At 40.4% G+C, this 22,775-nt stretch overlaps 2 protein-coding genes and 1 long non-coding RNA gene across 4 annotated transcripts; 2 read left to right on the forward strand and 1 right to left on the reverse strand.

Annotated features, from left to right (window-relative positions):
* Positions 1-1,518: 1,518 nt before the first annotated feature.
* Positions 1,519-16,814, reverse strand: LOC133415317 (myosin-2-like). Of its 2 annotated transcripts, XM_061701283.1 has the most exons (17): positions 16,589-16,814; positions 16,214-16,274; positions 13,068-13,395; positions 12,913-12,994; positions 12,665-12,800; positions 12,314-12,411; positions 11,971-12,221; positions 11,131-11,222; positions 10,949-11,047; positions 7,602-10,418; positions 6,145-6,292; positions 5,847-5,952; positions 5,486-5,639; positions 4,938-5,024; positions 4,632-4,749; positions 4,455-4,546; positions 1,519-4,303 (listed from the first exon to the last, which is right to left on the reverse strand). In XM_061701283.1, exons 1-17 carry the CDS (start codon positions 16,606-16,608, stop codon positions 4,247-4,249), a joined length of 4,746 nt encoding a protein of 1,581 aa, XP_061557267.1. In that variant the 5' UTR covers positions 16,609-16,814; the 3' UTR covers positions 1,519-4,246. The 2 variants fall into 2 exon arrangements, with proteins under 2 accessions (XP_061557267.1, XP_061557268.1); XM_061701284.1 differs by lacking the exons at positions 12,665-12,800; positions 12,913-12,994; positions 13,068-13,395; positions 16,214-16,274; positions 16,589-16,814 and having other exon boundaries at positions 12,319-12,376.
* Positions 7,113-13,605, forward strand: LOC133415318 (uncharacterized). Its single transcript, XR_009770112.1, has 2 exons — positions 7,113-7,211; positions 12,688-13,605. It is a non-coding gene; the product is annotated as an uncharacterized LOC133415318 (long non-coding RNA).
* Positions 16,815-18,276: 1,462 nt separating the features above from the next.
* On the forward strand, positions 18,277-22,255 carry natd1 (protein NATD1). The gene is made up of 3 exons (XM_061700749.1): positions 18,277-18,442; positions 20,413-20,531; positions 20,709-22,255. The coding sequence occupies exons 1-3, from the start codon at positions 18,343-18,345 to the stop codon at positions 20,823-20,825; spliced, it is 336 nt and encodes a 111-aa protein (XP_061556733.1). The 5' UTR covers positions 18,277-18,342; the 3' UTR covers positions 20,826-22,255.
* The last annotated feature ends 520 nt before the right edge of the window (positions 22,256-22,775 follow it).

Genomic DNA, 22,775 nt, shown 5'->3' on the forward strand with positions numbered 1-22,775 from the left:
TTTTCAAATATATATATATATATATATATATATATATATATATATATATATATAAACTGTACATGTTACATTGGACAGTGACATTATCAGGCCAATTAAGTCTTGATTTGTGAAAGTAATTAACTTTAGCAGATGGTTTCAGCTGGTAACCCTATGCAGGTGTAAAGTCATATTAATTTGTACCTTACAGTCTGAGTTTCTTTAACCTTATGTGAACCTTATACTATATATATAATGCATGAAGTTTGAGAAACTGGTCTTCAGAAAAGAACATTGTACATACTCTGAAACATGGAAGAGGCTCAGTTATTTTCTGAGTGTGCTAAGCTACACTTGAAACAGTTACACAGAAATCTCAAGAATATCAAGGTATTCTAGAGAAAAATGTGCTGGCTACTGTTAGAAAGATTGGTCTTAGCTGTAGTTCATTATGATTCAGCCAACAGGACAATTAATCCTAATGTAAGGACAAAACATCCGACTATTTTGAAGAACCTTGTCTAAGTCCTTTGGGACATCTGCGGAAGGAGGTGAAACATGCAATCGTTATAGAAAATGGATTGGTGGAATTACCCATTGTTTGCCATGACTTCCATATTTTCAACTCATAATGGCTATAAATACGACAAACCAACTTACAGTGTGTTACTATGTTTATTTGGCTATGAAAGTGCATGAAAAGCTTTTTTTTTTTTCTTCTTTTCCGAGTGAGTTGGCTCTTTTACAGCACTTCCCCAAATATCAATCAGCCACATCATCCTCCATGCTGAGGTTGGAGATGTTAAACTAATGTTGGAGCTGGCCAAATTTATTTTTGGCTCCGGTGAACATTGTAGGCTTTCTATCCATTGTCATGGAAACACTGACAAAATGTTGCTCAGAGCACAAAGGATGCATGTGGGTCACACGCCTGTGTAAAGTCCACTCTATGCTCATCACATGTCAGTAAACGCATTGTGAGTTGTCGTCCTTTTAGTGGCCACGCAACTGGAGTGTGTTGTTGTTGGTTTTTTGCTGGTTGCAGTCATTGATCTTTGCATGACTAAATAGGACATTTATTTTTGTAGCCTGTGCAGGTGCACCTGTGTGCTGGTGATTCTGTATCAGCCAATGATCAGTCATGAGGCCCGGGAGCTTTTGTGGGCCAGCACAGCTCAGAAGGAATCCCACGGGCGCTCACACGCACGAAGAACATGACGTCACGCACACACATTGGGAATGCAGAAAAACAGCTTTGAGTTGGGTGCCACTTTCCCCATTAGGAATAGACATGACATTTGTATTCATTACTTTTACATTGTAGTATAAATGTCAGGAGAACTGTATTTAAATGATTTATTGTTAGGGACAACTATTGTACGGCCAGGAGAGCCAGTGCTAACTAATGGTGCATGTGTGTATGTGTGTGTGTGTGTGTGTGTGTGTGTGTGTGTGTGTGTGTGTGTATATAAATATATAAAAGGCAAACATTTTGTATAGCACGGCTACTGTACATAAGCAAGTGCCATACACATGATACTGTATGTAGTGAATTTTATTTGAGTAATTTGCATCTTTTATTTGGAAATGACACAAGTAGCAAAAGACTGCAAGGTGATGTTAATTCAGAGATATCCATGTTAAAAAAAAAAGTTGCACATTTTTAGCGAAGCTTATTAATTTTTAGGGAATTTCAGATTTCCTCCAAAATTGGAGACATACTATCTAAGACAAAAACACAAAAGCAAGTTCATCTTCCTCATTTTGTGTAGGTTGAGATGCCTCCTCCTGCTCTTTATTTAACATTTCACTGTCCTCCGCCATGTCTGCTTAAGTCACGTTACCAAGATATCCAACATGGTTTTTTATTTTTGTTTACATATTTCGTCCTACACCCAGCTATTTGAAATCCAGCATAAGTGTGTATTCTAAATTATGTGAATGTATAACCCCAATTCCAATGAAATGTTAAACATAAATAAAAACAGAATACAATGATTTGCAAATCATGTTCAACCTATATTTAATTGAACACACTACAAAGACAAGATATTTAATGTTCAAACTGATAAACTTGATTGTTTTTAGCAAATAATTATTAACTTAGAATTTTATGGCTGCAACACGTTCCAAAAAAGATGGGACAGGGTCATGTTTACCACTGTGTTACATCACCTTTTCTTTTAACAACATTCAATAAATGTTTGGGAACTGAGGACACTAATTGTTGAAGCTTTGTAGGTGGATTTCTTTCCCATTCTTGCTTGATGTACAGCTTCAGCTGTTCAAGTCCGGGGTCTCCGTTGTCGTATTTTACGCTTCAGAATGCGCCACACATTTTCAATGGGAGACAGGTCTGGACTGCAGGCAGGCCAGTCTTGTGTCCGCACTCTTTTGCCACGAAGCCATGCTGTTGTAACACATGCAGAATGTGGTTTGGCATTGTCTTGCTGAAATAAGCAGGGGCGTCCATGAAAAAGAAGTTGCTTGGATGGCAGCATATGTTTCTCCAAAACCTGTATGAACCTTTCAGCATTAATGGTGCCTTCACAGATGTGTAAGTTACCCATGCCAATTTGAAATATGGACTCGTCGGACCACAGAACACTTTTCCACTTTTCATCGGTACATCTTAGAAGAGCTTGGGCCCAGAGAAGCCGGCGGCATTTCTGGGTGTTGTTGACAAATGGTTTTTGCTTTGCATAGTAGAGTTTCAAGTGGCACTTACGGATGTAGCGCCGAACTGTATTTATTGACATTGGTTTTCTGAAGTGTTCCTGATCCCATGTGGTGATATCCTTTACACATTGATGTCAGTTTTTGATGCAGTGCCACCTGAGGGATCGAAGGTCACGTGCATTCAATGTTGGTTTTTGGTCTTGCCGCTTAAATGCACCGATTTCTCCAGATTCTCTGAACCTTTTGATGATATTATGGACCGTAGATGATGAAATCCCTAAATTCCTTGCAATTGTACCTTGAGGCACATTGTCCTTAAACTGTTTTCTCACGCACTTGTTCACAAAGAGGTGAACCTCGCCCCATCTTTGCTTGTGAATGACTGAGCAATTCAGGGAAGCTCCTTTTATACCCAATCATGGCACCCACCTGTTCCCAATTAGCCTCTTCACCTGTGGGATGTTCCAAACATGTGTTTGATGAACATTCCTCAACTTTCTCAGTCTTTTTTGCCACCTGTCCCAGCTGTTTTGGAACGTGTTGCAGCCATAAAATTCCAAGTTAATGATTATTTGCTAAAAACAATAAAGTTCATCAGTTTGAACATTAAATGTATTTGTAGTATATTCAATTAAATATAGGATGAACATGGTTTGCAAATCATTGTTTTATGTTTTCATTTATGTTTAATACAACATCCCAACTTCATTGGAATTGGGGTTGTATATAATGGTTGTGTGAATGTTATTTTAAGCAAGAAAAGTTCACCCTGTAGAATTATCCGTGATGGATAGCATTAAGAACCTGTGTTGCTCTTTTGGAAACGTTGCCTCACATGATTGGAACTCCTCACATTGGAGTCACAGGAAAGGAGCGCAGGGTTTAATGAGGTGTGATGTTCCTCTTGAGAAATGTGATTCCATGGAAGTGAGCAACATTCAAGAACAGGACCTTCGCAAGGGCACAGTGATTTATTACATTCGCATTAATTGTAATTGTTAATTATTATAAATCTGTGATTCCATACATTATCTCAAATCTTTACACTATGAAAACCTGCAGCTAAAGCGCTCATTATAATATTGAAAATAAGGCTTAATACTTTGTGAAGGCAACTTTTCTATACATCTCTTGTATTGAATCTCTTTAAACTGAAGCTGTTAGAAGCAGTGCTCTATATGAAAATTGTTATATTAACAATGAATGATGTGGACGATGAATCGCACCATCCCATACTCTTTTATATGTTAAAACTATTGGTACTATTTCAGTGGAAGACCAGCCCAAAATTGCATCCAGTGCAATTCAGGGTTATCTGAGGCCAATTGCAGTACATCTGATTTATGTATGGGTGATAGTGACCTGTTGTGGTATCAATTCTGTATTACAAGTGGGTGTCCAGTTAGGTCACAATATTTTGCATCATGCTACATCTAGTGGTAAAATATGTTAATCACATTTTTTTTTTTTCTTTCAGTGCTGTAAAACACAGAGACAATGCATATTCAAATGGGAAGCAAAGCAGGTCATTGCTGCACTGTATAGGATGCATGTGCAACATTTTTGCATTGAAATCATCCCTGGATGATCAAAATGAATCAAACAGCTTCATCCTTTCTTGTCCAGAAAGGCCCTCTTTCAAACTCTGCAAGGCAAACCCAAAACCCAATAAAAATATTTTCATGAATAAAGAAAAAAAGAATAAAAGAGGGACTGAAGTATTGTAATTTGTAACTAGTTTTCCTACTCTGTAATTTTATTGTAGCTACAGCATGTACTGTAGCATCAGATTTTACCTTTGACCTTGCTGCTCTAAGCCGACGCAGGAGAGAAGGTTTGTCAGTTTTCTTCACGAACGCAGCGTTGTTTTTGTTCGCAGCATTGACATCTATGAAAATAAGACAATGAAATATTGTGTGTACTGTATCAATAAAAGTATCGGTGGTTGGCCATACACCTTAACATTCTCTTACCAGGCTTTTGTCCAGCTCTACTGGAAGACAGGTTGGCAAACCGAACATCTTCACTTATTGCCTTGACATCTTGATTGGAATCAGCATGGTTGTTTTCATAAAAGTCCTTCATCTTGTTCTGGGTGTACATTTAATGTACATTTAATCAAATTATTCAAGGGTGTAAAGTGTTTTGTTACAATTTATGAAACAGTTAAAAGTCTTACATCTGTCAAGAACATAACAATGTATTGTCATCGTCAACGTAATGTCATTTCTCTCTGAAAATTATTCTTTTTTTCTCCATGGATTGCAAGACAACCATACCGTTCGGGCAATCTTCAACTCTTCCCTGACAGAAAATAGTTCTTGTCTTAGGAGGTGTATCTCAGTCTCCCTCGCCTGCAAACTTGACTGTGACACAGAGATACAGTAAAATAAATTGTAACATGTCAAAAACAGTCAAATGGAACAAATAGAAATACATCAAAAGGTTTTCCATTCATGGAGAAAGGAAGGTGACTCATTTAATTTGGCTCTCTGTCAGGACAACTAGGCTCACGTAGAGAATACACATTTACAGTACTTTAGAACCTGTATCACACGATGACATGTATTCACTTTGCTTTGATAATAAAATCAACTGTATACTATAGAATACTTCTTAAATGTTAACATTTTAGGGCATTTTTAGCATATCCTAAATCGGCCGAATGATGGCTCATATCTCGTAAATCGGATCACTCGTGCCTCAAGGCAACATCCATCCATGCATCCATTTTCTTTACCGCTTATCTCGAGCTGCTGGAGCCTATCCCAGCTTCAAGGCACCATTGTACTACAAAATACTAAATCTCACATTTGTTAGTACAGACCTGCTTTGGTTTAATCTCTGGGCTTTCTCTCTGCTTCCTGAAGAAATTTCTCTCAAATTGTAGCTCGCCTCTCAGCTGAGAGTTCTCGAGGCATTTTTGAGTGTGCTGAAGTGACAACATCTCCAGCTCCTTATTCAATAACACCATCGCCTTTCTGCAGTGAAAAAATATGACAGACACAAATAATGTTTACAATTTCTTGTTCTTTTTCAAGAACAAGAAAATGTTGTTGTTTTTATAATTCCAACAGTTTATCTATAGTTAACAAAGCTGAGTCAAACCCAGATCATTCACAATGTGTACTACTACAGCTGTTTCTCAGATATTCTTCAAGTGTCTGATGACCTGAGCAGACACTCACTGATATTCATTGTGCATCTGTGTGATATCATCACTCTCATACGCATGTTGAGGCTGTCGACCGCTCTCCGGGTCAACTTTATGGACTCTCCTCATTGCAGCAATATCTGGAAGACAATAGTACAGTATATAACACTTGTGAATTGCTGCTTACGAAGATACAGTAGATGGATTATATTAATTAGATGCATGGATGGATCGATGGTTGGGTGGGTGGAGAGATAGACAGATAGACAGATAGACAGATAGATAGATATATCAAATTCACTAATTTCAATTGAATGTCATTAATCCCTTACATGCTATTGCGGTAGTTGTCTCTTCCTGTATCAGCTGCTCCTTTTCCTGTAGAAGTTCTTCCACTTGTTTCTCATGTTGCTGCTGCAGCTCTGCTATCAACTTCCTGTGCATTTCCTCCATGCCAGTGAAATGCTCACCACAGAAGACCTGAGAAGAATAGGACATATGAAGAAAAGTAAAGGGTACACAAGAGGGACAAATGTATGACAAGAATTTACAGTTACTGGAACAAAATAAAATATGGTGTTCCATGTGGTTTGATGGGGTTGGCCCCTGATTGATTGTTTTATTAATTAATATGAAGAATGAATACAAATGTATAATAATGAATTAAAACATGTGAACTAATGTTTTTGTCCGTGTGATGTATGTGTAAAAATAGAGCAGCAGAGGTGGGAAAACTTCTTTGCTCAAGGGCCACAGATGGGCCAGGTCATTTGTCAAAGAGATGACTTAATTATGATAAAATAACAATTCTCATTTTCAATTGTGTTATAATACTTATAAATAAATTACCAATGTAATTATAATTAATTAATGAATAATTTGCTCTTTATTTACATTAAATTAATTCACCAATCATGTAAAGAGATCAATGAAAAATAATAAATACATTTTAATGAACAAATTTTACGAGGAAAATTACTAAAGTGGGCTTCGGGCCATATCTGGAATAACGGGTAACATACAGTAAACTCCAAATACACATTAAAGATATCTGAAGAAAAAGTGTTTTAGGATTAAAAAATAATTCCTTATTTCATAACTGTACACTCATAATGGAATTGTGCTGAACTAGTGCACATCTTTGTGATTGGTTCCTGTCACTCAGAGCTTGTACTCTGCTTATGTACAAGTCTCTTTATGGTCTGGTGCCAAGGTTTATCACCTGACATGTGAGAGTAATATGAACCTTCTCTGGCTCTGAGAACCTCAGCGATTGGTGTCCTGCTGGTGCAGAGTCAGCACCAAACCCAGTGAGGCGGTGCTTTAGTTTTGTTGGTGCTAACATCAGGAAGAGTCTTATAGAAGATGTGAGACGGACTCTGCCAAGCTTCAAATCCAGGTTAAAAACAGTTCTTTTTGGCTGTGCATACGACACCTGAAAGTATTTTATCTGCACTCCTCACTTTTACTTTAATTAATTAATTATTATTTGTATGCTTTTATGGAATGAGTTTATTTGCCTTCGTGTAAATTTATGAAGTAATAAAGCACTTTGAATTGCTTTGTGTACAAATTTTGCTCTACAAATAAACTTGCCTTGCCAGTACAAGAATGTATTATATTGAGAATTCAGTCCAACTACCTATGCTACAGTACAGTATATACTGTAAATGAGGGAGGCAAAATATTAGGCACCGCTTCCAGGCCCCAGTACCTCACCATTTTGTCATCAGGATCAACCATTTCAATTGTAAGCATGATGATCTGTTTAAGAGTCGAGGAGTGTTACCTGATGATTTTCAAAGTCAAGGCAAGCTTCTTGCTGCTCTGTTGGGGATGAGCTGCCTTTATGCAATGAAGGCGTGTCTTTGCAGTCTGCAGTGTGTTTTTCTTTTGAAACAAAATATCTCATGTGGTGTTCATGCAAATGTTTCATCTCCTCTTCGTGGATCTGCCTCTGTTCCTTTATCTTCATTTGATACTCGGCTTCCAGTTTTTGCATTCTTTCCCTATGGTAATCCTCAATTCTCTGTTTGTTTTCCTGGAGTCTCTGGTTTCCGGTCTCCATGGATATTATCTTGTCCTCAGCATGCTCCAGTTCCTCTTTCAATGCTCTGTTGTCCTTCTGGAGTTCACATAAGGTGTGATTAAAAGCCTCCCGCTCATCCGTTAATGAGGCAACCTGCTGTTTGCACAAAGCCTGCAGTTTGTCCTGCAACACTACGCATCGCTGCTGCTCCTGCTCCAAATCTAAGTACAGCCTGTCTGTCAAATAAAGCAGCTTTGCTTGCTCCTGCATCCAGTTCAGGTCCACTCCAGGGGCTGTTTCACAGTTGTCCACCGTACAAGTGACCTCCTGACTGAGTTGGCCCAAAACTTTAGCTCTTCTTTGTAGCCTAGTTATAAGTCGCTCGAACCAAGGTGGCATGTCCTCAGATTGAAGAGCTGCTGTTAACTCTAAAACCACATCCTCTTTATTCTCCTGCCCTTCATAGGAAGAGAAATCTGGAGGGCTGGTGTCTGCAGGACCTTCGCTTTTGTACCCTTGGGACTCATTCTGATATTGCTGCTGGATTTTAAAGGCAGTATAAATGAACTCTGCTTCAATACAGGCTCTAATGATGATTTTGTGGTCTTTGCTTTCTTCTCGTCCCTCTAAATTAGTCTTATTTAAGGTCAGAATTTGGGAGATGATGAGTTTGTACCTTTGTGCCACACTCATACCATCTTTTCTTGGCACTAAAAACTTGAGTTGCTCATTTGAACTCTTTAGGGCTGCCAGCATTTTTTCAACTAACACTAATTCTCTCATCAAGCACTGCCCAACACTTATGATGTCCTCTGAATGTACTGTGTTGGTGAGTTCCCCATTTGCATTAATGCTGCTCTCAGCTTCGGCCAATACATCACTGGGGATTTTGTCCTCCACTTCGTAGGCATTAAAAGATGCATGTTGTTGTTTTTCTGCATCATGCTGTCCTTGCTGAAGACATGTCTCAACAGCTGATAGTTTCCTCTCAAAGTCAGTCAACTCAATTGTGGTGCTGGTTTGAAGTTTTTCTCGACAGCTTTGTATGATGTTTAGTGCAAGCTGAAAGCGAGCGGCCAAAAGCCTGCAAATGTTCTCCGTCTCCTGAGCAAAGCGCTGGCTTTGCCTGGTCCGGCTGTGAAGTGGCAGCGCGAGATGCTGGGCTGAGCCTCGGCTTTGGGTGAGCTGGGAGTCAAGATGGGGGTCCTGGCAGGTCTTGTGGTCCTGGTGTTCCTCCAAACGTTCGGTGATTTCCCTTAGTTTCTCCTCTGTTACGAAAAGCTTTGTTTCAAGTAACTGGATCACCGTTGTAAACCGTTCCGGGTCATCTCCTGAAGTGATGACGTACTGGTGCGATGGGCCCAGTGAGTGGGACCGGACTCTTGCGCGATGATGGGTGTTCAGATCATTCGGGCTGCTAGAAAACACGTCTCTTTCCTCTGACCTGCTGTCACTTGGGAATTGGGGCTCCACTATCACCTCAGTGTGCAGCACTGCCTCCAAAGACTCGTCCTCCTCGTGAGAAGAGGCACACGTACAAACTTTGAGCATCTCATTGAGGTGTGCTTCCGTCTCCTCCAGACTATTACCTAAGACCTCCATCTTCAGCAAAACCTCATTCAGCTCTTGCTCCTTGGTGTCAAGGTGCCTCTCAAAACTGTCACGCATTTCCTGAGTTTCAGCTTCCCTTTGCTGCGCCTTCTCCAAAGCCTCCAGCAGTTTCTCTGAGATGCTCTCATATGAATGTTTAAGGTCTTGGTAGTGTGTCTCTTGTGTTGTCAGGCTACTCTGCAGCATGCTCACCTCTTCATGAGCCTCTGACAAGTGATACTGCAGCTCTTGACATTGTCGCTCAATTTGCTCTTTTTCATCTCGATACTTTTGCACAGCAGCCACTGACGAAGCCAACTCCTTTTGGAGTTGTTGTTGGGTGTCTTCGATGTCCGTACTCCTCATGTGTGTCTTATCTTGGCTCTCAATTTGCTGCTCAGTTCTTTCCAGTCTCTCCTGAAGTTCTTGCGAATGTTGCTCAGCCCGCGCCAAGCTGGCTGTCAAACTCTTCCGTTCTCGGTCTTGGCTAGCTCGAAGAAGCATCAGATGCTTCTGCAGGAGCGATTCTTTTTGAGCTTGTGCATCCTCATTGGTGCGGAGTTGTGTTGTGGCCTCTTGGAGATTCTTCTTCAGCTCCTCAGCCTCCTTCCTGACAGCCTGGTGACTGTACAACTCCTCCTGCAGGTGAGTTATGCGCAGCTCTGACTCTTTCCTCTTTTCCTCACTGAAGCTCAGCTGGGTCTTCAAGGAGCTGACAGAACGTTCCCACTCCACCCGCTGCCCGTGGAAACATCTACGTTCTTGCTCTAGATGGGCCTGAGCAAGCGCTGTTGCATCCCCTGTCACAAGTAGCTGTGCTTGTTGAGCCAAGAGGTCCACTCTCTGACGTAGTTCAGCTTCCCTGGCTTCCTCCTGTATTGTTTTTTGTGCTTCCAACTCAACACGGAGTTCATGGTTCATCTTCTGTAGTCGCTGCAGTGTCGAAGCTGGCTCTGATGACGAGTTAGAATTGAATAGAAGCTCATTCTACAATGCAAAAAAAATATTTATATGGACAACAGCAGACAGTACTGTAGATAACTGCTTTGCAACAAATTAATTGTGAAATCGTCTTTGATCATGTGCATCTTTTTGCAGATCTTTTACTCTAAATCGTGAGCTTTACACACAGATACCATGATAAATACAAAATATAATAGAAACTGTATATCCCATACATAGGCACGTGGTCGACTGCCTCACAGTTCTGAGGACCAGGGTTCAATCCCCGGCCCCGCCTGTGTGGAGTTTGCATGTTCTCCCCGTGCCTGCGTGGGTTTTCTCCGGGCACTCCGGTTTCCTCCCACATCCCAAAAACATGCATGGTAGGTTAATTGACAACTGTAAATTGCCCGTAGGTGTGAATGTGAGTGGGATTGGCTGGCAACCAGTTCAGGGTGTACCCCGCCTCCTGCCCGATGATAGCTGGGATAGGCTCCAGCGCGCCCGCGACCCTAGTGAGGAGAAGCGGCTCAGAAAATGGATGGATGCATATCGCATACATTAATTTAAATAACCTTTTCTCTTAAATGACTCTCCCTCTCCTGCTGTAGCTCATTTTGCAGGTTGCTGCTTAACTGTTGAAGCAGAGACAATTCCTTCTGCGTTTGCTCCAGCTGTTGATGGAAAGGAGCACTCAAATTAATTCGAATGAGTATTTTTGTTTCATTAAATTCGCTCGTACGCACATCTGTCTCACCTCTTTGACAAGTTGCTCTCTTTCGGCCTCACAAGGGCGATGCTCTTGTTCATATGACGGCATCACACATGATGGTGAATATGTAGAGCCCTCTGTATGGAAAGCCACACACAAATACACACAATTAGATCTAGTCAAAGAACAACATCCAGGCATTAGAGTCCTCCACTTGCAGGTTATGCAGACATCATGCAAAACAATAGAAATGAGAAAAGTGATAAGATAAATCGCACATTTGTGGAACAGTATCCACATTCCAGAAGATTATACAGAATAATAACAAAATAGCCTAACCTGCATGGAACTGTGCATTCATTGGGGATGATTATTCAAAGTTAATTTTTCTGTTTAGTCTAGGAACTTCATTAAAGTACAAAAGTAAACTATCCATCCATCCATCCATCCATTTTCTGAGCCGCTTCTCCTCACTAGGGTCGCGGGCGTGCTGGAGCCTAACCCAGCTATCATCGGGCAGGAGGCGGGGTACACCCTGAACTGGTTGCCAGCCAATTGCAGGGCACATACAAAAAAACAACCACTTGCACTCACATTCACACCTACGGGCAATTTAGAGTCTCCAATTCATGCATGTTTTTGGGATGTGGTAGGAAACCGGAGTGCCCGGAGAAAACCCACGCAGGCATAGGGAGAATACAAAATCCACACAGGCGGGGCCGGGGATTGAACCCGGGTCCTCAGAACTGTGAGGCTGACGCTCTAACCAGTTTACATAGAATTATTATTATTTTTGATATAGTTTGCTAAAGAGATTAAAGGGACTATAACTCTTGAGACAAAAACCTCCTTAGGAAGAGGTGATAGCAAGAAAAACATAAGTACCTTTGCCATCTTCCAGCTGCCGTGTTTGACTAATAGGCGATGGATAGTCAGTGCAGGGTGAGGAGGTGGGCGACAGGCTGGGAGATGACAGAGAGCTTTTGTCAGCAGTTTCCTCCATCGTTTGCTGCAGTTCGATCACTTCTTTTGGTTTTTCTGAGTCTTCTGCACCGTCACAGCATGTGTTCTCTTGCAAGCGGTTATCTTGATGCTCCACTTCAGAAACGTCCCTAGCGTTCAGTTCTAATTGATTGCTGTGGGGAAAATATGCAAAACGGGGTTTTTAAACAGAAAACAAGGAGGAAACTAGCATGTTAGTTAAGTGGTCCAAATGTTTTGGATTTACCTTACAGCAACAGGTGTGGGCCTCATATTTTTCAACACTGTTTGCATAAAATTGCGTCCAGTCCCAGTAGTCACTGGAGAGTACCCTCCCTCTTTGTTCTGTACAAACAAACACATATAGCTATACTCATTACACACATTCTAGTTAATGAGAAGATGTCGACACCATTTCCATTATGTTGGATTCTCCTCATCAGCCATTGTTTCTTTTTTAAACATTTACTTGTTCATTCCTGATTTACAAAAGGATTCAATGAGATTTGTTAACTTGGAAACCATTTGGAAACAACAAACTTAAAAAATGTTAGTTAATTTTCTCATTTTTCTCACATTTGACCTAACTGATGATTACCTCTTTCTTGACTTTCCCACCAGGTTGAAGACATGCGCGGCTAGAAAGATCAGAAGAAGAAGATTCCAGCGTTTCAGATGAGCTGCTTATTTCCTTCTTTTCATCATTATCGCCACAATACCGCTCTTTGTTATTCCTTCCAGGGTGGAAAAATAAAAAATAAAATAATAGACAAAGACAATGAACATCACTGGCATCATGAGAGTTACAGTATATCACATGGACACATTGCTCGGAAAACAACCAACCTGACTGTCTCTTCAGAGGACAGCTTTCCAGAAACGAGGACTTTCTTTTTCCTAAACTGAGCCTTTGCATCCACATCAGATTCTGTTTAAGAAATACTGCCTGTGTCATTTCTGTTGGGCTCCATCACCAATAATAATGTATATATTTACATTACCGTCTCCGGTTGTCCTCTGGTCAAGTCTGTTGAGAGAGCGACTGTTCCTCATGAACGGGGCATTAGTGAGGGAGGAGGTGTGGAGGGATGAAAAGCTCCGGCTGCTACAGAGCTGCAGAGCAGGTCTGGTTGGATGAGATGACGGCCTGGAAGCCCAATGACCCCCACGACCTTTGTGGCTGCTTCTTTTCAAAGTGGCAACAGCCTTACTGTCTCCATCGCTGCTGCTGACGCTGTTACTCCTTCGACCATTTAAAGTAGCTTTCGATGCACTGCTGCCAGCCTGTTTACTTCTACTAGATACGGGCACTGTTAATGATGATGCCTCCTTTGAGAGAGACAGAGAGAACGATACAGACCTCAAACACTTTATTGGTTCACTTTTTTGATGAAGGAAAGGGACATAAAGTCCAGCGAAAGCAAAACAACAACGAAAATCTAATTCAATTCTTGATTCTCGACTGTTTGCATCAGAAAAAGGACCTCTGCCAATACTTTGCTACACGTTTATCTCAATAAAACTTGGTTTGACATACTACTTATGACTTAGTATGCAAATATATATATTTCTTTCATTTCATGCCCACGCCACAAAATGTCTAGCCACCCCATTGAAACATTCCGAGCTCTGAAGAAATTGTAATGGAAAGACACTTTTAAAAATAACTATCATAAAAGAAATAAATTTAGTTGAATATACATTCGCCAGGCGGCACGGTGGCCGACTGGTTAGAGGGTCAGCCTCACAGTTCTGAGGACCCGGGATCAATCCCCGGCCCCGACTGTGGAGTTTGCATGTTCTCCCCGTGCCTGCGTGGGTTTTCTCCGGGCACTCCGGTTTCCTCCCACATCCCAAAAACATGCATGGTAGGTTGATTGAAGACTCTAAATTGCCCGTAGGTGTGCATGTGAGTGCGAATGGTTGTCTGTTCCTATGTGCCCTGCGATTGGCTGGCAACCAGTTCAGGGTGTACCCCGCCTCCTGCCCGATGACAGCTGGGATAGGCTCCAGCACGCCCGCGACCTTAGTGAGGATAAGCGGCTCAGAAAATAGATGGATGGATACATTCGCCATAAAAAGAAGGCGAATGGCAACATTCACAACATGCTTAATCCTCGAACCGACCAATACATTTCCTAGTTCGATTAGAATTGGTTTTCAAACACTCCTCTTCATCACTCTGTTCACATTTTGACTTCATGAGACAAAGACGACAGCTAACATTTGATCAACAGCACTTTGCCATTGTGAGGCTTCAAACAGGATGTTCTCACTGAGCTTAGACTGTAATCAGCAAATTGCAACAGCGATAATTAGGGTTAGTCACTACTTGTTGCGAAACTTGCTGTTCCCTAACAAGGAGCTGATCCATGAATCAACCATTACATTTCCAAAGGCGTTTACTTCTATGCCTTTCTGTGACTCATTCAGCCTCTCTGTATCGCTGTTTCAGAGAGATTGCAATTCTAATCAAACTAGGAAATGTATGAGTCAATTCATGGATCAAACATGTTGTGAATTTTGCCATTTAGCTTTTTGTGAGAGAACAGCAAGTTGGTGCAAAAAGCACTGAAACGTTGAACAGCTAGACATTCATAAATTTAGACAAGGTCAAATTAACTTCACCTGTAAAAGTTATAAAGCATTTTAGCTTCATCCTGAAATTTCACCCAAAAGCCAAATATCTCTAACGTTTTGTGAGTAGCAAATATAAAAACTGTCGTGACAAATATGTGAGGGAGGCCCTTGGGGAGGGTTAATAAAATAAGTGATACTTGACTTTTAGATCACAAAACTCAACCAATGTCTGCAACGGAAGTTTGTAATTTACAGTTACTGCACATAATAGGCGCCACGGTGGACAACTGGATAGAGCGTCTGGCTCACAGTTCTGAGGACGGGGTTCAATCCCTGGCCCCCCCTGTGTGGAGTTTGCATGTTCTCCCCGTGCCTGCGTGGGTTTTCTCCGGGCACTCCGGTTTCTTCCCACATCCCAAAAACATGCATGAATTGGGGACTTTAAATTGCCCGTAGGTGTGAATGTGAGTGCAAATGGTTGTTTGAATGTATGTGCCCTGCGATTGGCTGGCAACCAGTTCAGGGTGTACCCCGCCTCCTGCCCGATGATAGCTGGGATAGGCTCCAGCATGCCCGCGACCCTAGTGAGGAGAAGCGGCTCGGAAAATGGATGGATGGATGAACATAATCGGCGGCACGGTGAACAACTGGTTAGAGCGTCTGCCTCACAGTTCTGAGGACCGGGGTTCAATCCCCGGCCCCGCCTGTGTGGAGTTTCCATGTTCTCCCTGTGCCTACGTGGCTTTTCTCCGGGCACTCCGGTTTCCTCCCACATCCCAAAAACATGCATGGTAGGTTAATTGACAACAATCTAATTTGCCCGTAGGTGTGAATGTGAGTGCGAATGTTTGTTTGTTTGTATGTGCCCTGCGATTGGCTGGCAACCAGTTCAGGGTGTACCTGCCCGATGACAGCTGGGATAGGCTCCGCGACCCTAGTGAGGAGAAGCGGCTCAGAAAATGGATGGATGGATGGATGAACATAATAGTCCATCAGATCGATACAAATCTTTGTTTTATTGCTATAGTCACAGAGAAACAACTGATTTACAATTCTGATGAGACTTAGTAATAATATGAGCAGAGATAGAAAAATGAAATTGATTTGTTGTTGTTGTTGTCGTCATTGTTGTTGTCGTGATTATTGTTTTGAAGATGGGTGTGTAGAATTGTCAGACATCGCATTCACCCGCATACCAATTTGGACTCTTTTGACTTGTTCAATCCAATAACCACTTTTGCAAACCATTAAATCCCAACAAAATCTCTTAATTTACTTAAGTGCCATCTGACTAACTCAGTGATCATAGACACAGACACACGCACACACACACGCACACACACACACACACACACACACACAATCTATCACTCTTCTCACCCTCACCTACTTAAGAGGCAATCAATGTGGGTCTGGACCACAAGCCCTACCTACGAACCACATGACCTAAAAATATATATTTTTAATTGAGTTATGCTCACCCATTAATGACTACTTCAATTGAACAAATGTGGCCACACCTTGCAGATGGCTGCAATAAAACAAGGCAGAATAATGGTAATCGTACCTTTCCTGCTTTCTTTTGTGTAGGTTTATGAATCTTAGTGTTCACAAGGACCTCAGGCCACCTGATATTCAAACAAAGTGGATCATGTTAATTAAAGTTGTCATCCTAAAGACAGACAGACAATGTTAACTGCACTAAATCACAGTTGCTTTTCAATTAATTGCCATGAAATGTGTTTTTCCTTACAAATATAGTATAGCAAATGAAAGGAACTCAATAAATTGGCACACTGGAAACTTATTTTTGTTGTCTTGTTTCAGAATTCAATATGCACACATAAAGGAATGCACAATTTTTTACTTGTGAGAAGTTTTTACTTTTTTTTTTTTTCTTAATTATTTTTTACCAAAAATGTGGTGCCATAGTGTTACTTACCTTGGAGCCTTAGACATCATTTTAACTGTTTTGAAGAAAGTACTGAGTGAAAATCCAATTTACTACATCAAAGTGTAAAAAAATACTGAAATTACTGAATTATTAAATTACTTAAGCTATTAAATGAAAAACAGAACGAAATTTTAAAAAATGTTAACGCAAATGTGAGACCTGGCTAAATTATTCAATCCACTCTAAAAAAAAAAAACTGTTTTGCTTCCGCTCACAAAATAAGTGAACAAATCACTAACAGGTCTGCGAAGAAGTGTTACACATGCGTAATCCGTGACAGAGTCGACAAACTCCATTAGTTTTGAGGGATGAGGTCAAAAGATTAACAGGATTACTTCACAGTCACTTGGCACATCTTTAAACAGGACAACCATTTACACTCACAGTCACACCTATGGGCAATTTAGAGTCTCCAATTAATGCATGTTTTTGGGAGGAAACTGCAGTGCTGAGAAAACCCACGCAGGCACAGGGAGAACATGCAAACTCCACATAGGCGGGGCCGGGGATTGAACCCGGGTTCTCAGAACTGTGAGGCTGACGCTCTAACCAGTCGTGCACCGTGCCGCTCCTTTTACACCCAATCATTTCCAATTAACCTGTTCACCTGTGGAATGTTCCAAACGTGTTTTTTTATTTTTATTTTTTTTTACCATTATTCAACTTTCCTAATGAGAGAATATTTGCACAAAAAAAACAATAACCTTCATCAGTTTGAAGATGAAATATATTGTCTTTGAATTGTATATATGTTGAAAGGGATTTGCAAATCAGTGTTTTCTGTTTTTATTTACATTTTACACAATGTCCCAATTTAATCGGAATTGGGTTTTGAACAAAACACACTTCCAGATTTATTAAGTATGACTACAATGAAACATACAGTGAACCCTCCCGCATAACAAAACTTTGTGAGTAATTGACTCACCCTGATGGTGGCAAATAACTGCTTTTGTCCAAATGAATTTCCTCAACTCACTTCAATTGTTTTCTTGGCACCAAAATGCCCCCAGATGGTGCCAGTAAGTTGGGGGCACTCGTCAGTAAAGGTACCACTGTACTTTTTGTGACATCTTTGTTTGGTGGTGTTTGGTGAGATTTCTTTTAATGTAAAATACAATACAGACTTTGGCTCAAGAAAAGATGGAAAAAAACTTTTGTAGTGTGTCACACAAAAAGGTAATGATGGAGCAATGAAGTCATTATTGTATAATCAAAAGATGGACTGAGCTCACTCCAGGTGCTCTGATGTTATTCTGATGCTGCTCAGTACAGTACGATGAATATGCTGTGAGGTAATAATCAGCAACGTGTTATTGGTTGTATTATCATCTATTTCTAGGAGAATTGTCATTTATAGCAAAGGTGTAGAGGGGTCTACTGCCACACAACAAACCATTTTGCCAAAAATCGAATAAAAATCGACTTAAAATTCCAAAAACTGTCCGAGGCCAATGCAAGGAAATGCCGGGAAAAGATACAACATGGCGTCTGTAAACCATCTGACATAGAGATAACCAATGCGGAGCAGTGCGATGAGTTCAAAGAGTGTCCAGACTTGGTTTTCTACGGTTTGGAGGTTAGCTCCCGCCCACCTATGACAAGCAGACGCTTATTGGCCGGGCGTCACGTGACCCTCCAGCTGATTTCGTTACTGCATGTAGTGTTCTGTTTGTAGCCATTGCTGCACGGTCGTGTTCACATCGTCATCGTCGTGTTTTTGTTTTTATAAACCTGCCGTTATGGCTCATACAGCACAAGCAAATGCATTCGACGCCAACAACCCTCAAATCCAGGTGGAACACGACAAAAAGCGTCGACAGTTTGTCATAAGACTAAACGGTATGTTCAACGTGTTGATGGTGGTGGTAGCTTTTGGCTAATGTTAGCTCACAGCTTGTTGTTAAATTAGCTTCATTTACCATATGAAGCGCAAGACTTCATAAACTAGTTATCATTGTATACATTATACGATTCACTCATAGTCCCATACATGACTTTTTGTGTTGAAGTATGGGGAAACACGTATTAGACTAATACAAACGTTACATTCTTATCACAAAAGAAAGCAATGCGAATTGCTATTAGAAAACCTTTTAGAGAACCAACTAATCCACTTTTTCCATTTAAACATGCAGAAATTACTTATTACAGAAAATAAATGCTAAGAAATTACCTGCACTTCCTGGTGTTTAAAAAAACACACACACAATTTAGGATAAAATAGATAATAATAATAAATATAAATAATAATAAATAGTAACATTTTGAACATTGCATTTTTGGGGAGGGCGGGGGGCGGGCAAATTTATGAACTACATAAACACAAATCAATCAAACCATTTGTTTGCTTTTCGGAAATCCCGGTCACAGGGATTTTAATTACAATGCAAGTCTTTAATCAGACATGAGTTCAGAAAAACAACTGGAAGCTGCTGCCTGAACTTTTAGCTTCACTAGTTTATCAATTCAAGTAAAAATCCCCTTTCAATTCAATGTATTTGGTTGTGTTACCAATATGTACCATTTTCCCAGAGACACAGGCTTGTTTATCTCCCAAAATAATCAATTTGATCTGCCTGTTGAAATTATCCCCAGGAGATAGTTTGACACAAATTCTCACAAGTGAATCGACTCTTACAAAAATAGAATAATGCTGTGTTTAGAGAACATTTTCAGAGAGGTATTATTGCAGCAGTGAATCAAATCACCAAATGTTAAATTCTACAGTTTAAACTGCTCTATACGAGACTGTTCTGGTTGTCTTAGATGATGTTTTGCCTCTTATCTGAGCAGGTTTCATCAGTTCATGCTTAAAGTATGGGACGGGTCTAGCTTAGGTATGGTGGGGAAACTTTTTTTATTTTTATTTTTTTTTTATTTATTTATTTATCCATCCTCTAAATCGGGGTGGCCAACTAGTCAGAGACTAAGAGCCACTTTTTTTTCTGTGTTACTGCAAAGAGCCACATCATACACATGGGTACACATGAACATCATCTTTTAATCATGTCTGCACGCATACACAGACCTCTGCTCAGCCAGATCTAATGAAAATAACCACACCAACATGATAATATCAGTAATTTTCAACAGTTAACATTGTGTGCACTGTCTCACACACACAAACTCTCAGTTCATTTTTGACGCATGTCATGTGACAGCTCCTGAAGAGCCGCATGAGGCTCGCGAGCCGCGGGTTGGCCACCCCTGCTCTAAATTAAAGGCACGCCCCAACCAAGAATGGTTTTACTAATTTGGCATGCAAAACCCTGATTGTTACGATAAATAGGAGAGAGGACTACGCAAGCAGGGGCAGTCGTGTGGGGGAAATCACCTGTTAATATTTCATTCAGTTATAACAATGGTTGTGGAGGCACCTAAAGGCTAAGTGACTGTGTGTTTTTCTTATTTGTTAGAGGTAAAATGATCAAATTTAGCATCTTATTTGTTAGAGGTTGAATTATTCAATCTCTGCAGAAGCAATGAAAGGATAGCATTAAATGTGGAAGATATGTGGTGTCTTAAGCCTCTTCCTCTCTCTAGAGGTTTTTCCACATTGATGTAGATAGCCTTCTTCTCTCCTCTTTCAAACCATGTCTTCTCAGTCCAGAATATGTAAATTATTGTCCTCAAAAGAGTGCTCTTTCTCTTTGATGTGCGAGTAATGGAGTATCACCTCTGTTGGTGTCCAGATTGCACATTCGGTCACATTCATCCTTGGTGTTTACCAATGAGTGGTGGAAGGAAAACTAATGTAAACTAGTAAAATGGGTGGAGAAAAACTAACAGTGCTGACTGACTCCCCTCAGGGTCTCACGATCGTGCAGTTCTTCTGTATGAATACGTTGGGAAGAAGACGGTGGACCTGCAACACACTGAAGTTCCAGATGCTTACAGAGGGAGAGGAATTGCCAAACACCTGGCCAAGGTAAAGTCCACCAGCACGGATTAGCATTAAGAAAAGACACTGCAAAATTGTGATTTGTCACACGTTTCCAACAAGGCCCACCACATTACTGCAGAATACATGATGCACCATTACTATTACCACTAAATGAATGGCAAAGTTACAAAGAGTAATACAACTAGTGTTCTGTGACCACAGGCGGCCATGGACTTTGTGGTGGAAGAAGATCTGAAAGCTCACCTGACCTGTTGGTACATTCAGAAATACGTCAAAGAAAATCCTCAACCTCGTTACTTCGAACATATTTACCAATGACCTCACGTGGTGCCAAAAGACAGGCGAGAGAGAGAGTGACTCTCAGAAGTGAGGTAAGCTTTGGATTTAAAGGCTTCCATACAAAAAAAGACCTTCCAGGCATTGTGAGAAGGAAGCAGCTGATCTCCTTGCACGAAACTTCAACGCTGACTTGACTTGGTCACATCTATCCGCAACAAGGGGAAGCTCCTTCGGCAGAAAACAGGACATCAATCAGCTGACTTGAGTCCAATGTCTCTATCAGATGGAAAAGCTTCAGGGTGTGAATTCTTCACCTGTGTGTATCTGAATGAAATGGGAGTCTCCTTTTATTTGCTCACAGGTAGAAGTCAGAGCTTATAAAGTGTCTGCACCTTTGTTTTTCTTCACGATGGTTTAACAGAATTTTCACGTAATTTGGCATTTGTTTTCATTTGACCTTCCCTCTGCCGCCATGTTCTGTTGAAATGCATGTTGTGGTAATTTTTTTCACTGAGGTTATGACTTCAAATGTGTAAGAATTTAAATTAGCACCAGACAAAGTAAATGATGCAAGACAACCTTGCGCTAGTTTAAAAGAAATCAGACAAATCTATAGTTTGGTAAGAATGTATTTTCAACCTCACAAGAAATTTACAAATGAGACTGTTTGTTAAAACTCATTTCGCAACACAGCTTTTTTTTCTTGGGCTGAAATTTTGTTGAAAATGCATATTTTGGGGATATTCGGGTGCTCTATAACAATATACCCATGTGATTTCCTCCACATATTTACCCAACCCCCTTTTTTTTTTTTCTGTTGGTCTGTAACCACTTTACTACGGGGTCATACATTGGCTTGTTTAAGGCAAAGCTTGTTTTTTTTTTGGTGTTTTTTTTTTTTTTTTATCTGGAAAGAATACAGGTGACACAAGCCTTTTTATTTATGACACCCATGTGATAGCCTGTCACTGTGACGCGTGCAAATGGACAAACCAGCATTTTAAAAACAGCACAGCTGCATCCAGGGTATTTCTATTCAAGTTCCACCACATCCTTTGTTGATTCTAGAACTTGAAACTGGATGGCTGAAGTTTACACATCACATTCTATTGTTGTGTCATTTTCTTTCTGCACCACAAGGAATCATACTTGTGGATTTCACAATGAGATATTATTGTGTTTCAAATTTTTCACTGTGGTTTTCCCTAGTTTGGCTCACTTTGCTGTTGACAATCTAGGTGTTGAGGAGAAACAAACCTCAGGAAGTTGCTTACACTCTGGCAGAACTACATTCACATGCAGGGCCAATTGTCTGCTTTAAATGCAGAAAATCACAAGCTTAGGTGGCAATCACCTATTAATAGGCAATATTTCATTTTTTGTTTATATGTATGTGTGCATTATCTTGAGAGCAGATTGACTTAACCCTTTCAAACATTCACTTGACTGGTAAAATGTGTTGTTTTGTGCTTGACACTTTATTGTATGAATAAAGTAAAAAATATACACAAATGTTTTTTTTAGGGAGCAATGTAATTCACAAAAAGTGGTGGAAGAGTTACAATACATACACTACCTGCGTTATAATATTACTGGAAAAGAACGTGAGTGATTTTGTGAAATTAACTTGTTTTTGGTTGTTTACAGATCTCATGGTGGTGCTGTTTCTAAGGGAAACAGAAAAACTTTGCCTTTTTTACCTATGTGGGTACCTACACGCTTTTACATTTATACATGCAGAATTATTGTATTATTATTATTATTATTAGCTGTAATACACATACAAGGTGTGTCAGAAAGGTTCCAGGACCGGTTTCACAAACTATACATTTCAAACCGAAAACGACAAACTATAGGTTTTCCTCCGATTTAATCACTCCTGAGTATATGCTTGTGACCAACTCTGCAGCCATTGAACTTTTTTCTCTGCACCATGTCGCCAAGCAATGACCAAAGTGATGATGATACCAATGAGACCAGACTTCCTAG

This window comes from Phycodurus eques, chromosome 16 (assembly GCF_024500275.1).
Source record: "Phycodurus eques isolate BA_2022a chromosome 16, UOR_Pequ_1.1, whole genome shotgun sequence".
Classification (NCBI taxonomy): domain Eukaryota; kingdom Metazoa; phylum Chordata; class Actinopteri; order Syngnathiformes; family Syngnathidae; genus Phycodurus; species Phycodurus eques.

Coding starts and splice junctions, on each gene's coding strand:
- LOC133415317 (XM_061701283.1), bottom strand. CDS start 16,608: ATGATGTCTAAGGCTCCAAG. Junction 10,419..10,948: donor AGAGTCATTTAAGAGAAAAG/GTTATTTAAATT, acceptor TTTGCATTGTAG/AATGAGCTTCTATTCAATTC. Junction 4,547..4,631: donor TAGAGCTGGACAAAAGCCTG/GTAAGAGAATGT, acceptor TTATTTTCATAG/ATGTCAATGCTGCGAACAAA.
- natd1 (XM_061700749.1), top strand. CDS start 18,343: ATGGCTCATACAGCACAAGCAAATGCATTCGACGCCAACAACCCTCAA. Junction 18,443..20,412: donor GTTTGTCATAAGACTAAACG/GTATGTTCAACG, acceptor GACTCCCCTCAG/GGTCTCACGATCGTGCAGTT. Junction 20,532..20,708: donor TTGCCAAACACCTGGCCAAG/GTAAAGTCCACC, acceptor CTGTGACCACAG/GCGGCCATGGACTTTGTGGT.